Source organism: Rhinoraja longicauda, chromosome 1, assembly GCF_053455715.1.
Source record: "Rhinoraja longicauda isolate Sanriku21f chromosome 1, sRhiLon1.1, whole genome shotgun sequence".
Lineage (NCBI taxonomy): Eukaryota > Metazoa > Chordata > Chondrichthyes > Rajiformes > Arhynchobatidae > Rhinoraja > Rhinoraja longicauda.
The window spans coordinates 68,690,252-68,717,334 of NC_135953.1; the positions used below are offsets into that span (position 1 = coordinate 68,690,252).

The following is a 27,083-nucleotide window of genomic DNA, read 5'->3' on the forward strand; positions in this document are numbered from 1 at the left end:
GTGGGGATAAATGGGTCCCTTTCAGAATGGCAGGCAGTAACTAGTGGGGTACTGCAAGGCTCGGTGCTGGGACTGCAGCTATTTACAATATACATTAATGACTTGGATGAAGGGATTAAAAGTACCATTAGCAAATTTGCAGATGATACAAAGCTGGGTGGTAGTGTGAACTGTGAGGAAGATGCTATGAGGTTCCAGGGTGACTTGGACAGTTTGTGTGAGTGGGCGGATGCATGGCAGATTTGATGCATGGCAGATGCATGGAGGACAGTTTAATGTGGATAAGTGTGAGGTTATCTACTTTGGTGTTAAGAATAGGAAGGCAGAGTATTATCTGAATGGTGTCAAGTTAGGAACAGGGGACGTACAACGAGATCTGGGTGTCCTAGTGTATCAGTCACTGAAAGGAAGCATGCAAGTACAGCAGGTAGTGAAGAAAGCCAATGGAATGTTGGCCTTCATAACAAGAGGAGTTGAGTATAGGAGCAAAGAGGTCCTTCTGCAATTGTACAGGGCCCTAGTGAGACCGCACCTGGAGTAATGTGTTCAGTTTTGGTCTCCAAATTTGAGGACGGATATTCTTGCTATTGATGGCATGCAGCGTACGTTTACTAGGTTAATTCCCGGAATGGCGGGACTATCATATGTTGAAAGACTGGAGCGACTAGGCTTGTATACACTGGAATTTAGAAGGATGAGAGGAGATCTTATCGAAACGTATTAGATTATTAAGGGGTTGGACACGTTAGAGGCAGGAAACATGTTCCCAATGTAGGGGGAGTCCAGAACAAGGGGCCACAGTTTAAGAATAAGGGGTAGGCCATTTAGAACTGAGATGAGGAAAAACTTTTTCAGTCAGAGAGTTGTGAATCTGTGGAATTCTCTGCCTCAGAAGGCAGTGGAGGCCAATTCTCTGGATGCTTTCAAGGGAGAGCTAGATAGAGCTCTTAAGGATAGCGGAGTCAGGGGGTATGGGGAGAAGGCAGGAATGGGGTACTGATTGAGAATGATCCGCCATGATCATATTGAATGGCGGTGCTGGCTCGAATGGCCTCCTCCTGCACCTATTGTCTATTGATCCTGGCCTGCTGCTTCACCTCCCCGGCTGCTGCAGAAGTCTCCATCCTCACCCTCAACACCGGTCAGACCTGTGGTATCACTCCTTTCTCGTATTCAATCTTCGGTGAAGGGTGGTGACGGTTGGTACCGTATGCGCACAGGTCGTGTCTGCAAGCCGAATCCAAAGGACCGTGTTTGAACTGTCGGTGATCTGTGTTCTCACTTGCTGCTCTCAGCGTACAGTACGCAAAGTAAAGTGCACTCTCCTCATATTGGTATTTTCCTATATACTCCACTATATGTTTGTTTAATTGTGAGTTGCTTCTTTAAGAGGAAGGATATAGATCAACCTCTGTCAATATAACCTTCACCACATATTTTATGCACGATACACATTCCACCAGGAACTCCAGTCCGGGATTTGAATAGGACTGCAGCCACTGATAACAGCCTGCTCGTCGTCCCTGTAATTTGGTAGTCTGTCTGTAAGCTGATACCAGGAGTGCAACATTATGTATTGTTTGCTCTGCATGGGTTTCAAGAAATGCTTTGTGGTTCACCTAATACTTTGTAATGGATTGATTACAAAACAAGGAGGAGCTCAAAAATAAGTTACATTTTACATTTCATTAAAATAATTTATTTTATTTCATATAAAGAAATACGTCGGTCACACTCTGCAAGTCTCAAAATTACATTTTCCAGATACAACCTACTGCTGTGAAGATGTATGAAACTGAATTCACACGCACACGGTTTCTTTTTCACCGATTTCACAACGAGCAAAAGTTTAAGCGATTTTATTTCACTGACATCTCTACTTCACGGCCCATAATTCAGCCAAATGAGGTTAGTGAAATTAAATGACATCCGAAGTGAATCTCAGTTTCTGATTAAAGGTTCGGATATTTCGATTACTCGGCTGAATAAATCGCTTTGCTCGGCTACTGGTGGACCGATTGTTGTATGATTTAACGCGGTTTAATAATATCCGATTACTGTTTCATTATTGGCTGACTCAGATTTCTCCTTCGTCTCACATAAAACGTAAAATCTCTGCACAAAATTTTATTTGGGGCGCCAATATTGGGAATTTTATATAATTATGCCTAGGATTAGATCATTTGAAAACGTATTCGGGGATACTTCAGTGAGCCCCATGGGCGGCTGGAAACCACAACTTTGTACCGTAAGCTATGCTAATTTATTGCTTTCCATGGGTAGATGCTGGTGGTACTACCTCAACGCCATCTTTGCCGCTTTTTATCTTACTGTTCTTGAAGTAGGTCCAATTTAACCTTCATGATCGACGCATTAAAGTAACCCTGTGTATGATCATCGAAATGTGGACATCTGTGCCGGGATTGCCTTAGCCAACCCGTAAAGATAAAACACTTAAAACATCTCGGTCTGAAGAAGGGTCTCGACCAGAAACGTCAACTATTCCTTTTCTCCAGAGATGCTGTCTGACCCGCTGAGTTACTCCAGCTTTTTGTGTCTATATCTTCGGTGAAGTATTTATTGACCAATAAGTTCACATTGGGCAGAGAGTGGGGTTACATTGTCTGGTTAGATGTTCTAAATCTCCATATCTAAGTTTTCCCTTGGACCCTGTGAACCCCAAGCAAAGTTTTGTTCATAATTTATGTATTGCACATACTTGGTGCAGGTCATTGCTGGATGTGAATAGTTTACAAAAAATAATAACATTCGGATACGTATCTTGATAAAATACTTAGTTTAAACTTCCAAAGCTCCACCAAATTATGATTTGCATCGGTCCAACAAACTAAATTTATCTCCCATTCAGAAATCAGAAGCGTTGGCGTTGCACAAGGCTGGTGCGCGGCACCTCGTCTTTTATCCGTTGTCTTCTTTCTGCAGCGGTTACAATGTTACCTTTCCCGACACTTGCGATGGAAATTCAATGATAAATAGTATGGAACCAGCTAAACTTTCCACGCAATCGTATGAACTGGAAAACCGACTTGCCCGGGAATGCCTTCGTGAAGTTGAAGGCTAAAGATTCAACTGTTTTATTTTCTTCTGCGCATGATAATAATCGCACCAAACAGCACAGTGATCAGTAGGAGACATGATCCTAAAAATATAAATATTTTTTTCTCTCTTATAAACACACACACTGGACATTGGACCGGAATGTCTTTCTCGCTTGCGCAATGTTTACTGGCTGTTCCCAAAGGAAAACCATTGGCAATGATGAGTTTGTTGTAAAATTCCAATGAAGACTTTGGCTCAGAAGCATTGAGAAATCTCGAGGGCTGCTTATTTGTATGTTTATCCTTTAATGTCAAGGCAAAGTATCCTTTGACGTTGACTTGGTCCAGTAGATGTGCTGTGGACAAAAGCGAACATTTATTTACTATAGTAAATCAAAACCCCATAGTTCAAAACCACCTGGTTCTCGAGCGCCCTGTGACTGCTCGGTCATGACAATAGACAATAGGTGCAGGAGGAGGCCATTCGGCCCTTCGAGCCAGCACCGCCATTCAATGTGATCATGGCTGATCATTCTCAATCAGTACCCCGTTCCTGCTTTCTCCCCACACCCCCTGACTCCGCTATCCTTAAGAGCTCTATCTAGCTCATTCTTGAATGTATTCAGAGAATTGGCCTCCACTGCCCTCTGAGGCAGAGAATTCCACAGATTCACAACTCTCTGACTGAAAAAGTTTTTCCTCATCTCTGTTCTAAATGGCCTACCCCTTATTCTTAAACTGTGGCCCCTGGTTCTGCTTCTCTGAAATGTTCCATCAAATTATCCAGACTGAAAAAAGGTCCCGACACCAAACGTCACCTATCCATTTACTCCAGATGTGTCGCCTGACCCGCTGAGTTACTCCAGCACGTTGTGTCTTTTTTTGTAAACCAGCACTTACCGTTCCTTGTATGTCCAAGTTTTTGTGAATGCCCGTATGTAACCAGACTGATCAGAGTTCACAACAGCGAGGCTTGAATTGTCCATCGAATTATTTAAATCTTTCATAACATTTCCCCACAAGCCCTGCCTCATGAGTGCATTATCTGAAGTAATCGATGGAATGAGGTGCCGAAATAGGTTAGGAAAGGCGCGGTCTCTATAATTACCCTGCGAAGCAAACCAAACTTAGACCTTGGTTAGACCTTTTCCCGCACTCATCAGCTGCACTAGGGTTGGAAATATTCACAATCGCCGTGCTGAGTTTGGAAAGGCAGGCTCGCTCCAAACTCTTATTGCAGGGTAGATAGTGCAGTGTCGAAGATACAGCAGTGAAAAAGGCCATTCGGCCCACCGAGTCCAAACTAACCACCGATCACCCGTGCACACTAGTTCGATGTTATCCCACTTTCGCTTCCGCTCCATGCGCACGCCTTTGGGATGTGGGAGAGAACCGGGGCACCAGGGGGGAACCCACGCGGTCACAGGGAGAATGACCAAACTCCACGCAATCAGCCCCTGTAAGATTTGAGAAGTTTTCCCTCATTCTGCAAGCAACACCTAACCAAAGAGCTGCAGTTTGGACATTTTAAACGGGAGACTGGGGCTGATAGCGGAGAAAGGCTGCGGTCAGTTTACCAAGGGATGTCACAATCCGTGGGTCCTAAGATGGCCGCAGGACCTCGTGACCAGCCACAAAAGCAAAAACCTTACAGCCCAGTCTCTAGGTTTCTGCAAAGCCACGGCCAGAACAATGGATGGATATTGGCCATGCAGAAACCTGCGAAACCAGGTCGAAGTCCAGACACTGGGGCGCTGACATCAGCATACTCATAATGCCCCAAGCCGACCTACACAGTTAATCTCGTTAAGGGGGCACAATAGCCCATAGAAAACTACCTGGTAGGTAATGGGAAACCAGTTAAACCCATCACCTCGCAACGAAATACCAATTAACACCGTCTGGCCATCCCCGGTACCCCCGGACATAACGCAGGACAAAGGGAAAACTCAATACATATCTTTTAAACAAAGAGATCCCGAGATCTGGCGGGAGATAGGACGGGTCAGAATAGTATAACTGGCCATGACTTTTGGGTTTTAAACTCAAGAAGAAATACTGCAAATAAAACCTGCAAGGAACGCAAGCCAGGAGGAAGACGAAAAGACAGGCAAGAAAGACACGCTCACAGCAGGGACAGCAACGCTCGCAACGACTGGCCAGGAACGCAAGAAACGGAAGGAAGAAACTCAGGGGACAAGCACGACCCTCACGGAAAGCAGCGGAGAAGCAGCACGAACAGCCAGTAACCCCAGTAATAGCCCATGGTGAGCATGTACCCCGATCCTGCACATCCTGGACATATTTTAGTGTAGAGGGGAGGGTGGTTTGAATAAACGTGGGTGTGTAAATGAATATGTGTTGGTCAATTTTGCGATATGTCGTACGTTCCCCACCTTACAGTCAAGAATATGTCTAATGGAACTGTGTCTAAGTATTCGTGTAGTTATGCATATGTCTTTTAGAACTGCGTCAAAAGTGTTTGTGTAAGTGTGCATAGGTCTAGTAGAACTGTGTCTAAGTATTCGTGTAGTTATGCATATGTCTAATAGAACTGTATATAAGTATTCATGAAAAATAGTCCCAAGCGCTCAATAAAAGCCTTTTCCATTTAAACCCTGGTCTTCAAATCTGGTCTGGTTGAATTTTTCTGCACTATAAACGCTCCTGCATCTAAGTCCAGTGTCTAGAACCGTAGGGGGTGAGTGGGTCGAACCACTCACGGGGAACCAGTGTGCGCGGCCTGGTCAAGGGATCAGAGCAAGGCACGGGGACCTTAGGTCGGGCGAAAGCTCGGCGCAGAAACCCTTTACACCCCCGAGGCCAGGATTGAATCTGGGTCTCTGGCGATGTGAGGAAGCATCTTTACCAGCTGTGTCACTGTGTCACTGAGGAGAGGACAGGATTGTGTTTTTATAATGATGAATTTTGTCATGGAATAGCCCTGGTGATCGGGTGAAATACAAGTCCCAGCAGCGCACTACAATCTATCCGAGATGTTCAGTCTTCTTCCGATCCTAACGGCGTATCCCTTTCCTCTTATAGCAGGAATCATCGACCAACATCAGCAGTGGGAACTCTGTGAGTCTGACAGAAGCGAATAGAAGCAGAAATGAGTTGCCACATCCATCCTAGAGTTATAGAATGAACTGATAAATACTCGCTCGACCCATGGGGTCCAAGCCCACCATGAAGCAGGGCAGCACGGTGCTGCAGCGGTAGAGTTGCTGCCTCACAGCGCTTGCAGCGTCAGACCCAGGCTCGACCACGGGCGCTGTCTGTACGGAGTTTGTACGTTCTCCCCGTGACCTGCGTGGGGTTTCTCCGAGATCTTCGGTTTCCTCCCACACTCCAACGACCGACAGGTTTGTAGGTTAGTTGGCTTGGTAAATGTAAAAATTGTCCCTAATGTGTGCAGGATGGTGTTAATATGCGGGGATCGCTGGTCGGCGAGGATCCGGTGGGTCGAATGGCCTGTCTCCGCGCTGTATCTTTACACTAAACTAAAATTATACCAGCTCCTTACCAGATTCTACAGCTCACCTACAAACAACAGAGGGCAATTAACCTACCAAGCCGTGTGTACATGTGATGCTGGAGGCAGGGCCGTCTTAACGCATGGGCCTGCTGGGCACTTGCCCGGGGCCCCACGAGCATAGGGGGCCCATGCTGATCTGTGTATGTTAAGTGACTTGCAATAAATAAATATTACTTTAAAAATGTAGGTTCAATAAGTGCTTTTTTCGCAACATTTTCGGTCACTAAGTGCTTCTCACGGCGATCTGTAAGTGCTTTTCGCAACAATGTAGCACCCTAAGTCCATCGCTGTGCTTTTCGGTAAGTGCTTTTCGCCGGCACAACAGGGGGGGGGGGGGGGGCTGGTAGGGAAAGGGGGGTGGGGGAGAGTAACGGGAGGGGCCCCAGTACACTGCTTTGCCCGGGGGCCCATAATGCTGTAAAAACGGCCCTGGCTGGAGGAAACCACAGTACCCGGGGGGATGGGACCACACGGTCAGAAGGAGAATGTCTTTCCTTCCCCAGCGACTGCACCCGAGGTTCAGGGTTGAACCCAGCTCGCTGTAGTTCTGAGCTGTCAGGTCCACTAGATGTGCCTGGTCGACCGACTCGGAGTCCTTCAGCAAATGCCTGTAACAGCCAAACCACCGAGAAAACGCTCTTTAACCACTTTATTTAGTGTTCTTTTTTAAATTTCCAATTGGTTTAAATTTGTTAATGCGAGGTGTCATTCGCAGCTCCCAATGGATCTTAAATTGGTTGTTTCGTTTAGTTTCGAGATACAGCGTAGAAACACGCCCTTCGGCCCACCGAGTCCGCGCCGACCAGCAACTACCCATATACTAGTCCTATCCTACACACTAGGGAGGATTTACAGAAGGCAATTAACCTACAAACCTGCACGTCTTTGGAATGTGGGAGGAAACCGGAGGACCCGGAGAAAGCCCACGCGGTCACAGGAAGAACGTACAAATTCCGTACAGTCGGCACCCGCAGTGAGGATCTCGCCCGGGTCCCTGGCGTTGCAAGGCAGCAACTCTACCGCTGCCACACCTTGCCGCCCCAATGCGGATGGGGATGTCGTTCGCCTTCATCGCCTGTAATTTCCCAAGTACAGTATTAAAGACTCACCTTTCAACACCTCATTAATATAATGTTTATGGTAATATATTCGAAGCTCGTCGCTGATGGCGGAACTGTCCCAAACTCCATTTGCCGTGATGTAAATGTCCACATTTCCATAATGCAATTTGATCCATTTCAGAACCCTTCGTATCCCCGACGGCGTGACTGCCATCTCCGATCGATGGTGACGGCGGGAGGGGAAAGGGAAGGAAAAATGGGAGGGAGATGGGAACGTCAGCAAAGTCACATCTCTCAACAAGCTCCCGTCGTGATCCATTTCATACCTACTGCCAGTGTTTGGTTTGTGCACAAGTGGGTAAACGAGCCTTGTGGTGAAATGACTCATTGCAAAAAAGTCTGCACTTCCCCTGATCATCTCTTTCTCCTCCCCAGTGAAATGGAGCAAAAATGAGCTCGTGAGATTTTTTCTATTTTTCATGAGGATGTAATCTCTCATAGTGTGTGGATAGTCGCCAGTTTTAAAAATGGGATCTGCAAACCAGGCTATGTGGAACTGCAGAAGTCTCTGGGCAGCTTTCTGGTGTGATTCGAGGAAGGGGTTTGCCGGCTCCACCCAGTCAGCGCGCAGAGTAAGTGAGACCAGCCCACGGTCCCTACCCCTGAAGTCTCTGTTGTATGTGTGCCACGCTAGGGCATGGGCGATAATCATGTTGTGTGCTGCCCTGTACGGCTCCTGGCTTCCCTCGACGTTCATGTTCGGTTCATTCATGGTGAGCCACAATTTAACCAAATCTCCAAATTCCTGGAAGCATAATTTCGCGTAATCTTGGAAAGCCACGGCGGTCTGCTTATTAAGCCACCCTCCCTGTCTCAGCAGCGGTTCGGGTACGTCAACGTCACGGTGTGTTGGATGATACAAAGTGACTGCGGAAGCAATGTTCAGCTTTAACAGCTCGCTGATGATGCAGCGGTAGGAACTCAGAATGCTTCTGTTGATATTGGACCGGTCCCCGCGGGGCAATATCTGGGACCACTTGAAGGCGAAACTGAACTGAGTCACATTCATCTTTTTCACCAGCGCCAGGTATTGTTTGAAGTTGCTGAAATCGGTGCATTGAGCTGGACGGGGCCACTTGGTCACGCCCGAGACTTTGTAAAGTTTCTGATCTCCACTACAGTTCCAAATATAAAGGCTGTGATCAACAAACTCGGGGGAAAAGATTGCTTTATTTACCTGCAACAACAAAAAGGAAATACAGTAAACAAGAATCCGAAACATAGAGTCTGAAGAAGGGGCCCCAACCCGAAAGATCGACCATCGTTTTTCTCCAGAGATGCTGCCTGACCCGCTGAGTTACACCAGTATTTTGTGTCTATCTTTGATATGAACCAGCATCTACAATTCATTGTTTCTACATAGAGTCACAGAGCTGTACATCACGGAAACAGGCCCTTCGGCCCACCCATCCTTGCCGACCAAGTTTGCATTCTGGACTAGTCCTATTTGCCTGCATTTGGCCCATACCTCCCTAAACACTTCCTTTCCATACATCTGTCCAAATGTCTTTTGAAGTCGTAATTGTAACCGCTTCTATAGTTTTCAGTGACAGTTTATTTCCGATACCGACTTACTTACCTGAGTGAAAAAAGATGCCCCTGAGGTCCCTCTTAAATCCCTCCCCTCTCACCTTAAGCCTATGCCCTCCGGTTTTAGAATCCTTTACCCTGGAAAAATATTTATTGGTGCATTTTCAACTTCCATGCTAACCTCAAACTTCGATGCAGCGGGTCACCTGATTTGTGAAAGGGACGAAGAGCTGGAGTAAACTCAGAGTGTCAGACAGCATCTCTGCTCCAATACAAGGCAGAGAGAGCGGTTCTTACCGGCAGCGCCGACTCTGCAACTCCCCAGGAGAAGTTACACGGAAACTGTCCATGCACACGGCGGCTGTCCTCGGTCACCGGGAATCCATTTTGGTCGATGATCTGTTTGTAGAACCGAGCGGAAGATTTTGCAATCCTGGATTTGTTTTTGCTGCTGAAATCCACATAAAACAACCCTCGTGCGATGGTGTAGCCAAATTGCCACTCAAAGCCATCGAGTAGAGACCAGGCGGTGTATCCAAACACGTTGACTCCGTCAAGGCGGATAACTACCCGCAATAAAAATAACTTTAATCAATGATCAAAAGGAACTGGGAGATGAATACAGCTTGTTCACAAGACGTCTTTATTACAATGTTATTATTTTCATTTTAACCCAGTGGTAATTCTGCACAAGTAAATCTGGCACATTAGGATAATTTTTCACATTTGTTTCTAAATTATACATATTTTTTCCCCCTTGCTGAGATAAAGTATTTGATTCTTTGTGAGTGCCAGGCAATCTCCGATGGTCTCTCCAGATGACATGTGCTGTGTGACAACGGGTTGGTAAATTATGCTGGTACTCTGCCCCACAGGTTTAATTAGGGAAGAATGCCGGAGGAAACCATTAACGCCATTCAGATTTTCATTTTAATGTAAGCTTTTTCTTAACCATCTTGAATGATGTTAATTATTCACAAAGTGCTGGAGTAACTCAGCAGGTCAGGCAGCATCTCTGGAGAGCAGGAATGGGTGACGTTTCGGGTCGAGACCCTTCTTCAGACTGATGTCAGGGGGGCGGGACAAAGGAAGGATATAGGTGGAGACAGGAAGATAGAGGGAGATCTGGGAAGGAGGGGAAGAGAGGGACAGAGGAACTATCTAAAGTTGGAGAAGTCGATGTTCATACCGCTGGGCTGCAAACTGCCCAGGCGAAATATGAGGTGCTGTTCCACCAATTTCCGGTGGGCCTCAGTATGGCACTGGAGGAGGCCCATGACAGAAAGGTCAGACTGGGAATGGGAGGGGGAGTTGAAGTGCTCGGCCACCGGGAGATCAGTTTGGTCAACGCGGACCGAGCGCAGGTGTTGAGCGAAGCGATCGCCGAGCCTGCGCTTGGTTTCGCCGATGTAAATAATTTGACATCTAGAGCAGCGGATGCAATAGATTATGTTAATTTGAGCAAGTGCAAAACCAAATCCTGTGTGATTCAATCTACAAATTGCCATCCCTCCTAACTCTCATCAGTTTCAACCGTTTGATGGGACATTTTATAAGATATTAAGACCAAGTGGAAAATGGATGACGGGGACGGGTAAGGAATGGGGAGTAGTTGGTCATCATTAGGGGGGAGTGGGAGATAGTGAGAAAGGGAGTGAGAGATAGTGAGAGAGGCAGCGTGGGTGATAGTGACAGTGAGTGAGTGAGAGTGAGTGAGGGAGGCAGTGGGTGTTAATGAAAGAGGCATAGCTGACAATGAGCAAGGGAGTGAGAGATAGTGAGAGAGGGAGTGACAGCGAGAGAAGCAACGTAGATGAGAGATTGATAGTGAGCGTGGGAGTCAGTGATAGTGAGGGAGTGAGTGATCGTGAGCGAGGGAGTGGTAGCGAGAGAAGCAACGTGGATGAGTGATTGATAGTGAGGGAGTGAGTGATAGTGAGGGAGGGAGTGGGTGATAATGAGAGAGTGAGTGAGTGATGGTAAGAGGAGGGTGACTGAGGTGTGAGGAGGTAAAAATGAGAAGGAATGGGTGATAGTGAAAGAGGTGGCTGAAAGTGAGGAGGGTCATAAAGAAGAGGGTGATAGTGAGAATGAGAGGGAAGTATGTGAGTAACTGAGCAGGGACTGGCTGCTTGTGAAACACGACTGGATAATGACGATAGAGGAGTGAGTAAATGGTGAAAAGGCAGGTTAGATGGCAGTGAGAGGATGCTCGTGAAAGGGTGAGAAGGTGATAAAGGAGAGGTAGCGAGTGAGAGGGGAAGTGGTGATAGTGCAGGAGAAGTGGGTGATAACAACAAGAGAGAAAATTAGATACAAGGAGCCGCAGATACAAAAATGACACAATGTGCTGGAGTAACAGCGGGTCAGGGAACATCTTTGGAGAACATGGATAGGTGACGTTTCGGGTCAGGACCCTTCCTCAGACTGATTATAGTGGGGGAGGGTGAAAACTGGAGGAAAGTTAAGGTGGAGCAAAGTCTGGCAAGTAGTAGATGCAGAAAAGTGAAAGGGGTTTTGATTGTTAGATGTATGGAGATGAGAAAAAGACAAAAGGCTGTGAGATAAGAAGAGAAGATGCACAAAATCTGAAGCTAGAGGAAGGGTTATAGGTGGAAGTGTATGGGAGGGAGGGGAAAGTGTGGAGGGATATTGGGAGAAATTGGTGTGCATCTGGGTGGGGCGCTGGGAAGAGAGGGAAAAAAGGGAGGGGGTGTTGTGGGTTATTTATCTAAAATCAGAGAAGTCAGTGTTCATACCGTTGGGTTGTGAGCTACCCAAGTGGAATATGAAGTGCTGTTCCTCCAGATTGCATATAGCTTCCTTGCTGACTGTGGAGGAGGCCCGGGTCAGAAAGGTCAATATTGGAATGGGAAGGGAAGTTAAAATAGTTAGCAACTAGGAGATCCGGCAAATCTTGGTGGATGAGCACGTGTTCTGTGAAACAGTCGCCTAGTCTATGCTTGGGCTCGTTGATGCAAAGAAGGTTACCTCAAGAGCACTGAATGTGGTATGAGCGATAATGAAGAGTCAATGTTGGTGATGAAAGAATAGTAGATACTGAAGAGTAGATACTGAGGGAAGATGTAGTCATGGAGGCACAAGGATCTGCAGATACTGGAATCGTGAGCAAAACACAAAGTGTTGGAAGAAGCCAGCGGGTCAGGCAGCATCTGTCGAGGGAATGGCTTTGTGATATTTCAGATCAGGGCCCTTTCAGAGACTGATTCATGAAGAAGCAATCATGGTAGCAAGGGAATAGGAAGAGGGTGACAGAATGAGATTAGAATGGATGATGATAGAATGCAGAGTGAATACTGTAAAAAGGTAGTGAATGGATGAAAGTGAAGGAGTTGTGTGTGCATCATAAGTGAGAGATTCTAAAGAAGTAGCAGAAAAGGGGAAACTGAAAGAGAAAATGAAGCAAAGAATATAAAAGACAACTGATGACAATGAAAGGGGAGGTAATAGAAGAATGAAGAAAATTAGCAATCATTGAGAAAAATAATATTTGATTGAATTTATGTAGGGGCAGGCGCATCTAACATATTTCCGGGCATCCAGAACAGCTTTAGGGAAAGCAAACTGGAACCATAAAATATAATTTGCAGTCTTGGCAATTGTCTGGGAATGACCAAACATCATTCGTCGCTAAACTTGGTCTATGATATTGGAGGTACAAGGGGCAATGGTGAGGAATTCCCATGATATACATTGCCTCAGGCTCCTTTGCAACCAGACTCCAGGTGAATCTAAATGATGCAAGTGGGTCTCTCTGGAAAATTTTGAGGTCTGCTCTCCAACACTTGCGTCGGCCAACTCAAGAGTAGAAGGTAGCAGAGAGACACAAGAGCATAAGAAGTAGGAGCAGTGCTTTGCCTCTCGTGCCCGTCCCACCATTCATTAAGGTTAACATAGAAACATAGAAAATAGGTGCAGGAGGAGGCCCTTCAGACCTTCGAGCCAGCACCACCATTCATTGTGATCATGGCTGATCGTCCCCAATCAATAACCCTTGCCTGCCTTCTCCCCATATCCCTTGATTCCACTAGCCCCTAGAGCTCTATCTAACTCTCTCTTAAACCCATCCAATGATTTGGTTTCCACTGCCCTCTGTGGCAGAGAATTCCACAAATTCACAACTCTGGGTGAAAAAGATTTTTCTCACCTCAGTTATGGCTGACCTTGTAGCTCAGAGTCACTTTACTGCACTAATGACTTGATATAAGTTGATTCCAAGGGCCCTGGGGCTATGCAGTGCCACCTTTGCTAATCCCTCTTCAGCGACCCACATCAGTAATGCAGCTGGGTTGAGGGCTGCGGTCATTGGCACCTGTTATACTGCAACACCATTGCCTGAATTTAAGCGCCTTCATTGCCAGGGTCGGAAAATAATTCCCATCCATTAAAATTTCCAAAGGGGTTGCTTGTGTGAGGCTCCCTGTGATAATTCCAATTGTTTTACGAAATAAGGTACAGTTTCATAGAGACAGAGCCAATTAAAACCTAGGTTGTAGCAGTGAAGAGACAAGAGGTATCCATCAGTTTCAAACCCAAGTGCCAGAAGTGGAAGAACCGTGCAATAACAAATTCAATTACAAAACACTCATCTTCAATTCTGCTCATTGATTCAGGAATATTACTTGAGTGTGCGTGAGGGGCAAAAGTCTTTGATAAATCAGTCCCATTTCAATCCTGTTTATACAACAAAATAGTTACACCTTTAACCTAACTCGCATAATTTAGCCTCGATCATTTATCAGAACTTATCGAAACGTATAAGATTATTAAGGGGTTGGACATGTTAGAGGCAGGAAACATGTTCCCAATGTTGGGGGAGTCCAGAACCAGGGGCCACAGTTTAAGAATAAGGGGTAGGCCATTTAGAACAGAGATGAGGAAAAACTTTTTTAGTCAGAGAGTTGTGAATCTGTGGAATTCTCTGCCTCAGAGGGCAGTGGAGGCCAATTCTCTGAATACATTCAAGAGAGAGCTAGATAGAGCTCTTAAGGATAGCGGAGTCAGGGGGTATGGGGAGAAGGCAGGAACGGGGTACTGATTGAGAATGATCAGCCATGATCACATTGAATGGCGGTGCTGGCTCGAAGGGCCGAATGGCCTACTCCTGCACCTATTGTCTATTGTCTATAGAACAGAAATAACTATAACACGGTGGTCTGTTGAGTTTCTGTTATGACAATTCGAATACACTTACCTTTTAACAACTCATTTATGAATTTTTTCATGAGATAAATAGCAATTGTGTCTTCTGTTTTTACAACGTTATCAGAAAACCATCCATTCTCCGCAATGAAAATCCTTGGGTTATTGTATTCCATCTTAATCCAATTCAAGACTTGTCCAAGGTGCAGTGATAGATGATCTTTAAGTCTGAAAGTATCTTCCAATAATCGAAAGTTATATGGCCCAAATGAGAATGCAAAGAAGTCTGCAGTTCCATTGATGAAGTACTTTTCTTTATCAGTGAACACAGGCAGAGAAGGATTGGTTTGTGTTTTCAAGCTCTCTGGGTAGTCACCATCTACAAAGATTGGTTTGGCAAACCAGCCAAGCATCATGTCCATGGACCTCTGGAAATTCTTGTAGTTGTAGTTCTCATTCTTTGGTTTAATCCAATGGGATCCCAACACGATGGACACAAAACCTTTCTGAGACTTGCGAAATTGCTCTTCATATGTGTGCCAGACTTTTGCATGTGCCTGCAAGAAGACAACAATGGAACACTAAACTGTTAGTAGATTCAAAACCTCATCTGAATTCCACACACACCCTCCCCATCACAACCATCACCACCCTCCTCTTGTTCCCTTCCACCTATACCCCTGCTTTACTTTTCACTTATCTTATTTCTTTATTTGATACCCTTTTGACTCCTTTTCATCTCTAGCCTTTGTCCACCCATCTGACAATCAAAAACCCTTCACCTGTATCCACAAAGTGAGGCTTTGTCCCACCCCCACCTCTATTTCAGCTTCCCCCTCCCAACCCCCCCAACCCCCCACCACCATTACAATTTGTCTGAAGAAGGATCCTAACCAGAAACATTGTCTATCCTTTCCCTCCACAGATTCTGCCTGAACCGCTGAGTTACTCCAGCACTTTGTGTTTTCCTTGAGATCTCAGCATCATCTGCAGTTCCTTGTGTCTCTCATCTAAATGTATTATTTTATTTCTTCACAAATACATGACATAGTGTAAATATCTTCCCTGAAGGAATATAGAGAGGGTTGTCTGACAGGCAATAGAAATTCCAGGAATTATGTTCTTCATTCCAGTGGTCTCTTTAAACACTACACTTCATGGCAGATTGAATTCCAGGATCACTCCTTTTATGTGTTAATACAGTACATAAATGCAGGTTGTATTTAAAATGTAACTTCAGAGAGCTTTGCTAATAGATAATAATAATAATAATAATACATTTTATTTATATAGCGCTTTTCATATACTCAAAGACGCTTTACAGAGATTTTGAGAACATAGGGAAATGAATAAATAGATAAATAAGTAAATAAATAAATGAACAGAGAAAGGAGACAGAAGGTGAGGTGACCTTCAGTGGTTGAAGGCAGTACTGAACAGGTGAGACTTCAGCGATGTTTTGAATGTGGTGAGTGTGGGGGAGTCTCTAACGGTTTGGGGTAGTGAGTTCCATAGGGTGGGAGCAGCGATGGAGAAAGCCCTGTCCCCCCAGGATCTGAGTTTAGTCCGGATGTGGGGGGATAGGAGATTGGCAGCGGCAGAGCGGAGGGTGCAGGTGGGAGTGTGCCTGTGGAGGAGGTCGGTCAGGTAGGATGGGGCCAGGTTATGGAGGGCTTTGTAGGTTATGAGGAGGATTTTGTACTGGATTCTCTGGGGGATGGGGAGCCAGTGGAGTTTATAAAGGACGGGGGTGATATGGTCACGGATCGAGGTGTGTGTGAGTAGACGTTACCTCCCTGAATACTTTCCCTTCAAAATCCAAGCATGTTTTCTGGATTATGTGACTGAAGGCAGAGTACAGATAGTCAAGCATGGAGAGAACAAGGAGGAAATTAGAGAAAAAATATAAATATAAAAACAACAATAGGCAGGGCTCTGTTGTTCTCAGGTTGTACACTAGGTCTTACTTGCTGTCTGAATCTTCCTCTGAAGAAGTTTGGAAGATTTAATTTGGAGTTAGCTTGCTACCTTTCTAGCTGTAGATCAGTACCAAACAGTCCAAAATACAGTGCATTGAGAAAGCATTCAGACTCTTCACTTTTTCCACATTTTGTTATGTTACAGCCTTATTTTAAGATGGATTAAATTATTTTTTTTATCATCAATCTACACACAATACCCCATAATAAAAAAGTGAAAACAGGTGTTTAGAATTTTTTTTGCAGTATTTAAAAAGAAATAACTCAAATGTCACATTTACATGTTTCCAAATACACAGGACAAGATATTAGAAATCCAGTGCCAAATGTCAACTTGCTCCCGGTGGTGATGGGAGGCTTATGCACTCACCTATGCTCCTCCGATGTTGAGAAAGGCTAGGCAGACACGTCATTGGGGTTATCAAGTGGGCACCTACTTTCATCGATGTTTCGCTGATTGGACCCACGACGTCTCCAGTAGGCTCAGCAGTGCATTCTGGCGTCCCAGAACCACCCCCCTCTGCATCTGCCTAGCCGGCTTAATTGGGAGCCAGATGGGGTCTTTCCTCTTCAGCCAGAGCCACTGGCTACTCCGCTCTGCCACTTGTGATGTTTCCTTGATAGCTTGGTGTAGGGCTTGTCCGCTGATCCCCAGCTCCTTCATCAGTCTTACGGTAGATGTTGCCCCAAATCCTCGACATCCAACTTCTACCGGGCAGATCTTTGCTCTCCAGCCCTGCTGTTCTGCCTCCACTGCAAGCTCTGTGTAGCGCAGTTTCTTTCTTTCAAAGGCTTCCTGCACAGTATCCTCCCAAGGAACAGTGAGCTCCACAAAATACACCATGCGCTGAGAGTTGGACCAGAGGACAAGATCAGGCCTCAAGTTGGTGATGGCTATCTCTGATGGAACTGTAAGCCATTGGTCCACATCCACCAGCATCTGCCAATCCCGGGCTGCCTCCAGCTGTCCAAACCTTGTCCTTGGTGGAATTTTCCGTTGCTTTTGTTCCCCCTCCCGAACAAAGGCAATTGGCATAACTGGGTTGGTTGTTCTGGGCGGCAGGGCATTGTTGGTTGTTCTCCTGCTTTCCAGAGTCGCTGCCAGGTATTTGAGCACTTGATAATGTCTCCAGGTGTACCGTCCTTGGGAGAGGCTTACTTTACACCCAGTGAGGATGTGCTTAAACGTGGCTGGTGTTGAACACAGGGGGCATGATGGATCTTCGCCCAGCCATTGGTTGAGATTTTTTGGGCTAGGAAGGACATCATAGGTTGCCCGAATGAGGAAGCTTATCCTGCTCGCCTCCATCTCCCACATGTCCTTCCAGCTGATCTTCCGCTTTTCCACACTCTCCCATCTCATCCACTGGCCCTGTTTAGCTTGCGACACAGCCTTGGCACACCTACTCGACTCCTCCTGTCGGCGGACTTCGGCCGTGACCAACTTCTGGCGCTCCAGTGAGGATGCCCTGTTCCAGCAAGGTCGCTTTCCGCCAAGCCCCAAGCCACTTCGTCCGTGTTGGACTTGCCCAATCATGTCGCCTTGGTGGAGAGCAGATTTTGCCTGCTGTGTCGCATTCTTAGCCGTCCACTTCCTTCCTGTTGCCAGGGTTGGGGCAGCAGCTCGGATGACAGTGTCCCTCGATTCTGCCAGGGTCATCTCTAGTCTGACTTTAGTGCACTTGAACTCCTCTGTGAGGCTAGAGAGAAGCAGCTGAAGTACCCCCTGACCGTACAGGCGTACGCTGCTCAGGCATCGAGGAACACCTAACCACTTTCTCACAAAAGAGCTGATTGTTCTTTCCATCTTCTCAACTCTTGTGAGGGTGATGTCATACATGGTTAGTGGCCACATAAGGCGAGGTAGTAACCCAAACTGCAGGCACCAGATTGTCAGCTTTCCAGGCAACATGGATCGGTCGATGTTCACTAGACCTTTGATGATTTCTTGCCTAAGCTCATTCGCCTGATCAGTGTCCTTCAGTTTAGAGTCATACCATCTCCCTTTACTCAATGCTTTGTTGAGACCCTTCAGACCCTTTACTCAATGCTTTGTTGAGGCACCTTTGGCAGCGATTACAGTCTCGCGTCTTCTTGGGTACGATGCTACAAGCTTGGCACACCTGTATTTGGGTAATTTCTCCCATTCTTCTCTGCAGATCCTCTCAAGCTCTGTCAGGTTGGATGGGGAGCATCGATGCACAGCTATTTTCAGGTCCCTCCAGAGACGTTCGATCGGGTTCGTCCGGGCTCTTGCTGGGCCACTCAAGGACATTCACAGACTTGTCACGAAGCCACTCCTGCATTGACTTGGCCAATCTCATTTACCAGCACTTGGTCCATGACCTTCTATGCCCTGGTGATTCAAGCTCTTATCTCGATACTTATTAAATGTTGCAACATTCTCCGCCTCCACCTACCACCCACTTGGAAATGCATTCCAGATTACAATCGTCCTCTGGATACAAAAGATTCTCTCGAAAACCTCTTACACCATACCTAAGCCTATGTACTGCAGTTTTATATACCTCTGCCAATGTCCCTCATTTGCATCTGTCAGATCTCCCCTCAGCTTCCTCTGCTCCAAAGAAAACAAATCAAGCCTTCCCCGTCTCTCCTCACAACTAAAATGCTCCTCCCCAGAGAATCTCTTGCTGAATATCATTTGCAGCCTCTCCAGTGCAATCATTTCCTTCCTCCCATGTGGTAATCAGAACTGTACACAGTACTCCTGCTGTCATCTAACTGAAAGTGTACCAGCACCCTCCACTCATATCTTCCATATCATGGCCAATATTACGGTCACATTTTTCAACACCGTATCTACTATGCTGCCATTTTCAGGGATCCTGAAACACACATTGAGTCTTTTCTGTTCCTCAATACCCCCTAGGCTCCTACCATTCATTGCATCTGTCCTACAGTTATCAGTCCTCCCAAGTGCATCACCTCACATTTCTGAAGATTAAATGCCATCTGCCATTGTTTTGTCCTTCTTACAATATCATCCTGCAGACTAAGAGCATCCTCCTCACTATCAACAGCACCATTGATTTTCATAACTTCTGAAAAATTAGTTATGGTACCTGCTATCACAGAAATCATTAATGTATAGTGCGATTCCCTGTAGTGCACCACCGGAAATTGATTTCCAGTCACAAAACCATTACTTCACCATGTTCCTCTGCCTTTTATCACCAAACTCATTTATAGACAATAGACAATAGACAATAGGTGCAGGAGTAGGCCATTCAGCCCTTCGAGCCAGCACCGCCATTCAATGCGATCATGGCTGATCACTCTCAATCAGTACCCCGTTCCTGCCTTCTCCCCATACCCCCTCACTCCGCTATCCTTAAGAGCTCTATCCAGCTCTCTCTTGAAAGCATCCAACGAACTGGCCTCCACTGCCTTCTGAGGCAGAGAATTCCACACCTTCACCACTCTCTGACTGAAAAAGTTCTTCCTCATCTCCGTTCTAAATGGCCTACCCCTTATTCTTAAACTGTGGCCCCTTGTTCTGGACTCCCCCAACATTGGGAACATGTTTCCTGCCTCTAATGTGTCCAATCCCCTAATTATCTTGTATGTTTCAATAAGATCCCCCCTCATCCTTCTAAATTCCAGTGTATACAAGCCTAATTGCTCCAGCCTTTCAACATACGACAGTCCCACCATTCCGGGAATTAACCTAGTGAACCTACGCTGCACGCCCTCAATAGCAAGAATATCCTTCCTCAAATTTGGAGACCAAAACTGCACACAGTACTCCAGGTGGTGTCTCACCAGGGCCCGGTACAACTGTAGAAGGACCTCTTTGCTCCTATACTCAACACCTCTTGTTATGAAGGCCAACATTCCATTGGCTTTCTTCACTGCCTGCTGTACCTGCATGCTTCCTTTCAGTGACTGATGCACTAGGACACCCAGATCTCGTTGAACATCCCCTCCTCCTAACTTGACACCATTCAGATAATAATCTGCCTTTCTATTCTTACTTCCAAAGTGAATAACCTCACACTTATCTACATTAAACTGCATCTGCCATGTATCCGCCCACTCACACAACCTGTCCAAGTCACCCTGCAGCCTTATTGCATCTTCATCACAATTCACACTACCCCCCAGCTTAGTATCATCTAACTTGCCCTGGATCCCATGGAATCTTGTCAAGGGGCTTAATGAAGTTCATGCAGACTATATTAACCATATTGCCCTCACCAGAACGTTTTGTGTCTTATTTGAGAAATGCAATCAAATTAGTCAGACAGCATCCCTCCCATGTTATCTTTGATTAATCCCTGCCTTTCTAAGTGCAGATTAATCCTATCCCTCACAATCTTCTCCTATCACATTTGCTACCACTGACTTTAGACTCACAGGCCTGCAGTTATTTAAATTATTTCTGCTGCCCTTCTTGAATAAAGACACCGCAATAGCTCTCCTTCGCTCACCCAGTTCCTCACCTCTGACCACCAACAATTTAAAAATCTCTCTCCCCCCTTGCTTGCCAGGCAGATTGGGATACATTTCATTACGCCCTGGGGAAATATCCTCTAAGACCACAAAATTATCAAACACCTTCCCATTTTAAAATCTAGAACTCGTGTGACGCGCAGGATTACCTACATCCGCTGCTCTGCAATTTTTTGCCGTCTTGGGCAGAGCTGTTGCCAAACCATGCTGTGAAGCACTTGATAGGATGCTTTCTACAGCGCATCTGCAGAAATTAGCTAAAGCCATTCGAGTCATGCCGAACGTCCCCTGTCCTCTGTAATCATTAAATATGATTTTAACGTAATTGTCCTTGTTATCCCGATATTCCAGTTATGAGATGGCAACTGACATGGACCTGTTGCAAGAAGCCAACATAATTAATGACCATTTACATCCCGGTCGTCCCCTCTCCCATTAGGCAGTAGATACCAAAGCTTGAAAGCACATATCACAAATTCTGGAATAGCTTCTTCTCCACTATTATCAGACTATTAAACAGTCCTCTCGTAAGATAAAAACGTGATCCCGATCTTACAATCTATGCATTTCAAATCTGCACGTTAAAAAAAAATTGCCCTTTGTAACAGTAATACTATAATGCCGTAACACTATGTTCTGCACTCTGGTATTTTTCTCTTTGCAACACCTGTTGTATGTGTGTAATGGTTTGACTGTACCCATGTATAGTATTTTACTGGATAGCATCCAAACAAAGTTTTTCACCATATCTCAGTGCAGTGATATTGAAATTAGCCTTATCCCAATTCAGGACCTTAATTTCAATATCAAACTTATCCCTTTCCATAACAACCTTAAAACCTACAGATGTTCACTATCTCCAAAGTGCTCATCCACTGAGAAATCAGCCACCTGCCCAGCTACATTCACTAGGATTAGGACTAGTTTTTCCATTTCTCTTTTTGGACTATCTTCCTTCCGGCTGAAAAGCACATCTTAATGGACTTTTACAATTCTGCACTCTCCATGGTTTTCACACCAAAGCGATCTAGTTAATTTCCTTCTGCGATACCCCTACTACACTTACATTTATATAGAACCTTTAAACTAAAAAATATCCGTGTATGTTTCACAAAATGGAAGAAAAGTGAAGGCCATGGTAGATTTGGACAGGGAAGGAGGACAAAATTGCCAGAGGTCAGTGAATAAATCAAATGCAACATAACCACATAAATACACTGTAATCTAATCGCAAGGGTAAAATAATCTTTCAAGTGTGAGAGAGCCTGCCATTCTCCTTAGTTAGTAATGCATTCTCGTTTCTAAACATTATGCATCCAGATTGGACGTTCCTTTACTTACAAAGCAGGTGGTTTATTTGGGAGCAAAATACCTTTGATAGACAACGAGAGAATATATATTTAAGGACTCCAAAATAATTGAAGTAATTTCTGTTTAGATTTTTACCTTAATCATGTTGTGCCCCACAATGTACATGGCTGCAAGATTATCTCTCTGTCCTGGGGGATAGTTTCCTGTTTTATACCCATGCCAGGCGATCAGAAAAGGATTGTGGATTGTGATCCAGAATTGAACACGATCCCCAAATGTCTGAAAGCAGAATTTAGCGTATTCGTTAAATATGTCAACCATAGCCTCGCTGGTCCAGCCTCCGTGTTGTTCTTGCAATGCGAAAGGCAGGTCCCAGTGGTAGAGGGTGACAATGGGAGTAATTTTCCTCAGGATCAGGGAGTCAATGAGTGTATTGTAGTACTGGAGGCCCTTGACGTTGACAGATTCTACTTCTCCATTTGGAAACAAGCGGGGCCACGAGATGGAGAAAAGATAAGAGGAGACACCCAGGAATTCAAGGGCCTCCAAGTCCTTCTCCAAGAAGGTGTAGCTGCTGCTGGAGATATCCGCGGTGGTGTTGTTGAATCTGGAAATCTCGTTGTGAGTGAAGAGATCCCAGACAGAGGGTCCTTTCCCATCCTTCTTCCAGCCTCCCTCAATCTGAAAGGCAGAGCTCCCCACGCCCCAGAGAAAGTTTGCCGGGAAGGAGTCGTACAGAAAACGCTTGCTGTTCTTCATATAGTCGTGGTTCCATTTCTCCCAGATTACTTTCCCCGCCCCTGGCTCGCCTTGGACAGTGGCGCTTCCTCCAAGCAAGAGTAGGGTTAGGAGAAGCCTCCTTGAGCCACACTTGCTCATCGTGTGCAGGTAGGTCCCGGTCAGTTCATTGTGCTATAAACATCACCGAACCCCACGGGCACTGTTCCGAGAATGAGCCAAGCGCCAGTTTAACTTCGTGGTTATATCTGGTCTCTGTCAATGATTAGCTTCGCCTGGACTTCCAGCTATGGGCTGTTTAATCATCATTGCCGAGGCAGCAGAGCGATAGGTCCGTGTCAGAATTCATCATTTGCGAAGATGCAACCTTACTGGAAAATTAGTCGCACAAGGCACGAATAATGAATTATTATCAACGCATCTTTTATTTACCGATCCCTCAGTACAATGATCTGTCCTTGATTGATCGGGGCGCAGTACCACGTATGGCATTGTACACTATCTGTGAAACTTCTCCCCACACACGCAAGAATGATGCGATATATTTGCGCAAACAAAATCAGATCGCATGTTCTCTCTTTGTTTATTTCCTGAAACTGTTTTGGTGTATTATCCTATTTTTTTGTTGTTGCTTTCTTCTCGTCTTACTTCAAGCTCCGAAAAATGAGGTTAACTGACGATCGCCTCTGCCGTTATCCTCTCGCAATAAACGTACCTGGTTGCAGAAGCGGGTGGGATTTCGCACAGTGATGCCTGCCTGTCTCAAGCACATCGAAGAGTAACATCGAAACAGAAACATAGACAATAGGGGCAGGAGGAGGCCATTCGGCCCTTCGATCCAGTACCGCCATTCATTGTGTTCATGGCTGATCATCCACAATCAATAACCCGTGCCTGCCTTCTCCCCATATCCCTTGATTCCGCTAGCCCCCAGAGCTCTATCTAATTCTCTTTTAAATCCATCCAGTGAATTGGCCTCCACTGCCTTCTGTGCCAGAGAATTCCACAAATTCACAACTCTGGGCGAAAAAGTTTTTTATCATCTCAGTTTTAAATGGCCTCCCATTTATTCTTAGACTGTGGCCCCTAGTTCTGGACTCCCCCAACATTGGGAACAATTCCCCCTGCATTTAGCTTGTCCAATCCTTTTATAATTTTATATGTTTCTATAAGATCATATAAATCACAGCACAGGAGCGGGCCTTTCGGGCCACAATGTATCTCGAAAAGGTGGAGATGCGGAAAGAAAGATGAGGCAAGTTCTGAGCCCGAGGATGCCTCTTGACTTGCGACTTCTGTTAAGAGTTGACAAGCTGTGTTGAACAAGTTGGACCAGAACCTATGAAGATACTTCAAGAGTCACACCAATGCAGAAGAGGCAAACAAGCACAGTTATGAATTGTTCAATAACAAAAATATCTCTAAATCTAAAATCTAAAAAATCTAAAACGTTGGAAATATCCAGTAAACCAATGTAGCTTTGATTGAGACACAGTTTGAATTTCAAGCCAATGGCCATCAGAAGATATAGATTGGGATTAGAGTATTTAGAGGGAGCTGAAGCAGTTAATTTATCTGGTTGTAACATAATTCCGAAGCTCTGAAACTTCAGGGAACATGTGTTGGCTGACTTATGCAGCCAGAAAGAACCTTAAAATAGCACTTGTATTTACACACATCTCTAAAATGTACGCACGCTAACCGCCGACGCCAATTGAAAGGGAGAACAAAGTAGCAATAAAAAAGAAGCACCAAATAGTTCACTTTAGTTTTGTTTATTGTCATGTGTACCGAGGTATAGTGAAAAGCGTTTGTTGCGTGCTAACCAGTCAGCAGAAAGACAAAACATGATTGCAATCGAGCCATTTGCAGTGTATGTTTACATGATAAGTAAATAAGGTTTAGTGCAAGGTAAAGTTATTAACTTGTAACTCTAAACTGTTTTTGTCCATCCACTGAGGCAGCCTGATTTGCTGAGTGTTTAAAATTGCCGTTGTTATTCTAGCAAACAAAACAGTTTCTTTCTAACATATATCATATCGTTGTATATTTTAGAAGCTGAATGTTCCTGACAAAGGAGGGTTCCGAGAGAAGAGAACAGAGGGCAAGTGAAGAACAGTAACAGGCTGAGAGACATTCTCCGAGAGATACTATTACGATTGAGAGAAATAAAAGGTGAGTTAGAGCAACATAAGTCGGAGAAGGGGGTTTACATGGATTGGTTGAGGAGGAAAGAAGAAGGGGCAGTCATGGGAATAGATAAGTGGTTGGAAGAGCAAAGAATCTGGAGGACTTGAAAAACTATTGGATGCCATTGGAGAAAGGAATACAAGTAAGCACAAGATAATCGTGAGGAAGATGTTATTGAAAGATACAGCATGGAAACAGGTTACAGAGTCCACGCCGACCATTGATCACCGTTCACATTGGTTCTATGTTATCCTACTGTCTCACCCACTCCCTACACACAGTTTAAGATGGTCAACTAACATACCAATCAACATATCTATGGAATGTAAACTGGAACCCCTGCATGGAGAGAACATGGAAACTCTAGACAGACCGGACCAGAGGTCAGGATCGAACCCACGTCTCTGGTGCTGTGACCCAGCCGCTCGACTAACTACAAAGGGGATCAATGGTGACACATCTCATACAGGCACCAGGAACTTGCTGATAATTGTTGGTGATGATTGATGATTGGTGCTCCTATGCTCCAGGCACGTACTGCTAAAAAAAACAATCTCTCAAGGACAGAGAAGCCAGAGTTAAATAAAGAATTGTGTAAGAAGGTAAGAGTTAAATGAAGACATTCTGAGAGTGAATATCCTTGACATCAATGTGGCATTTAAGCTGCCCCAGTAAAATTAAAGTCAATGGGCATCATAGAGAAAATACTTCAATGGTTGTACAGAGGAAGATAGACACAGTGCTGGAGTAACAAAATACTACATTGTACAGAGGAAGATAGACACTCAGTGCTGGAGTAACTCAGCAGGTCAGGCAGCATCTCTGGAGAAAATAATATGGGTGATATTTCAGGTCGGGACCGTTCTTCAGACTCCAGAACTCGTGGTGGAGAGAGGAAGATAACTTCTTCAAAGTATGCATACCTTGAGGAGATTTCACAGTGGAGCTGACAAAAGTACAAACAAGGAACTACACATTTAACTGGGGAAGCTGGTGGTGTTGTTGGAGGACAATCATCCCAGATCCAGGACATCACTGTACAAGTTTCTCAAAAGTATGACAAACCACAGTGTCACTTCAATGATGCTGAGTTTAATTCCTGGAATTTTTTGCCCTACAGACTTGCCCAACCGTGCCCAACTGTGGGAGTACTTTCACCAGAGGACTGCAACAGTTTAAAAAGGCAGCTTACAACATTTGTCAAGGTCACTTAGGAGAGAGTAATGAATGCCTACATGGCCAACAGTGCCCAGTTCCCAGAAATCAAATGATAAAATGGAAAAGAGTGACCATATTCTCCTGTGTGAAATAAACACCAAGGGTCAATCTCCAGGACCTAGAGAGTAAACAAATCTATTACTTCTAGCAAAATTATCCAAAATATAAACTGATTAACTGGCACACAATCCTATCGTCTTTCAGATTGCGTATCAGAGTGATCAGTAACCAAACTATTTAACAAGTGTTAATCATATCAGAATGGTCACTATAGCAGCTATTACAACACAACATCGCTGATGCATTGAGGTTTTATTAAAGAGAGAACTGTGCTGTATTGAGAGGGTTTTGCTTTATGCTCCAAAGTGTCATTCTTAACTCTGCCTGAGGGAAAGCAGATAGCATAATAGGCTAACTCATTCCGCTCTCAAATTAGAATGTCTCAAATTCATGTGGACCTGCATTTGCAACATCGGCCACTCAGTCCTGAAGCTGCGATCCTTCAACACCGGTTGCATCAGGTACTGGACTGAAATCCCCACTCGTTTGAGTGGGGTTCTCAATCTGTAATTAGGATGGAAAAGTTTAGTTATTTATTTTTTATTGATTATGTTTTAATGTAATTTTAATCACTTTAATATTTTTAATTCAGAAAATATTTTAACTTATTTATGGCAATCTGTGGATATTTTAAATGTCCCTGAATCTGAAAGATTTTTAAAAGCTGCTAAGTGCCACTCTCAGGTTTACCTCCTGCCAA

General features: G+C 45.0%; 1 protein-coding gene across 1 annotated transcript; it reads right to left on the reverse strand.

Annotated features, from left to right (window-relative positions):
- Positions 1–1,729: 1,729 nt before the first annotated feature.
- LOC144593750 (beta-klotho-like) lies at positions 1,730–23,112 on the reverse strand. Its single transcript, XM_078399801.1, has 5 exons — positions 22,313–23,112; positions 14,464–14,968; positions 9,546–9,814; positions 7,707–8,895; positions 1,730–3,415 (listed from the first exon to the last, which is right to left on the reverse strand). The coding sequence occupies exons 1-5, from the start codon at positions 23,054–23,056 to the stop codon at positions 3,096–3,098; spliced, it is 3,027 nt and encodes a 1,008-aa protein (XP_078255927.1). The 5' UTR covers positions 23,057–23,112; the 3' UTR covers positions 1,730–3,095.
- Between the last annotated feature and the right edge of the window lie 3,971 nt (positions 23,113–27,083).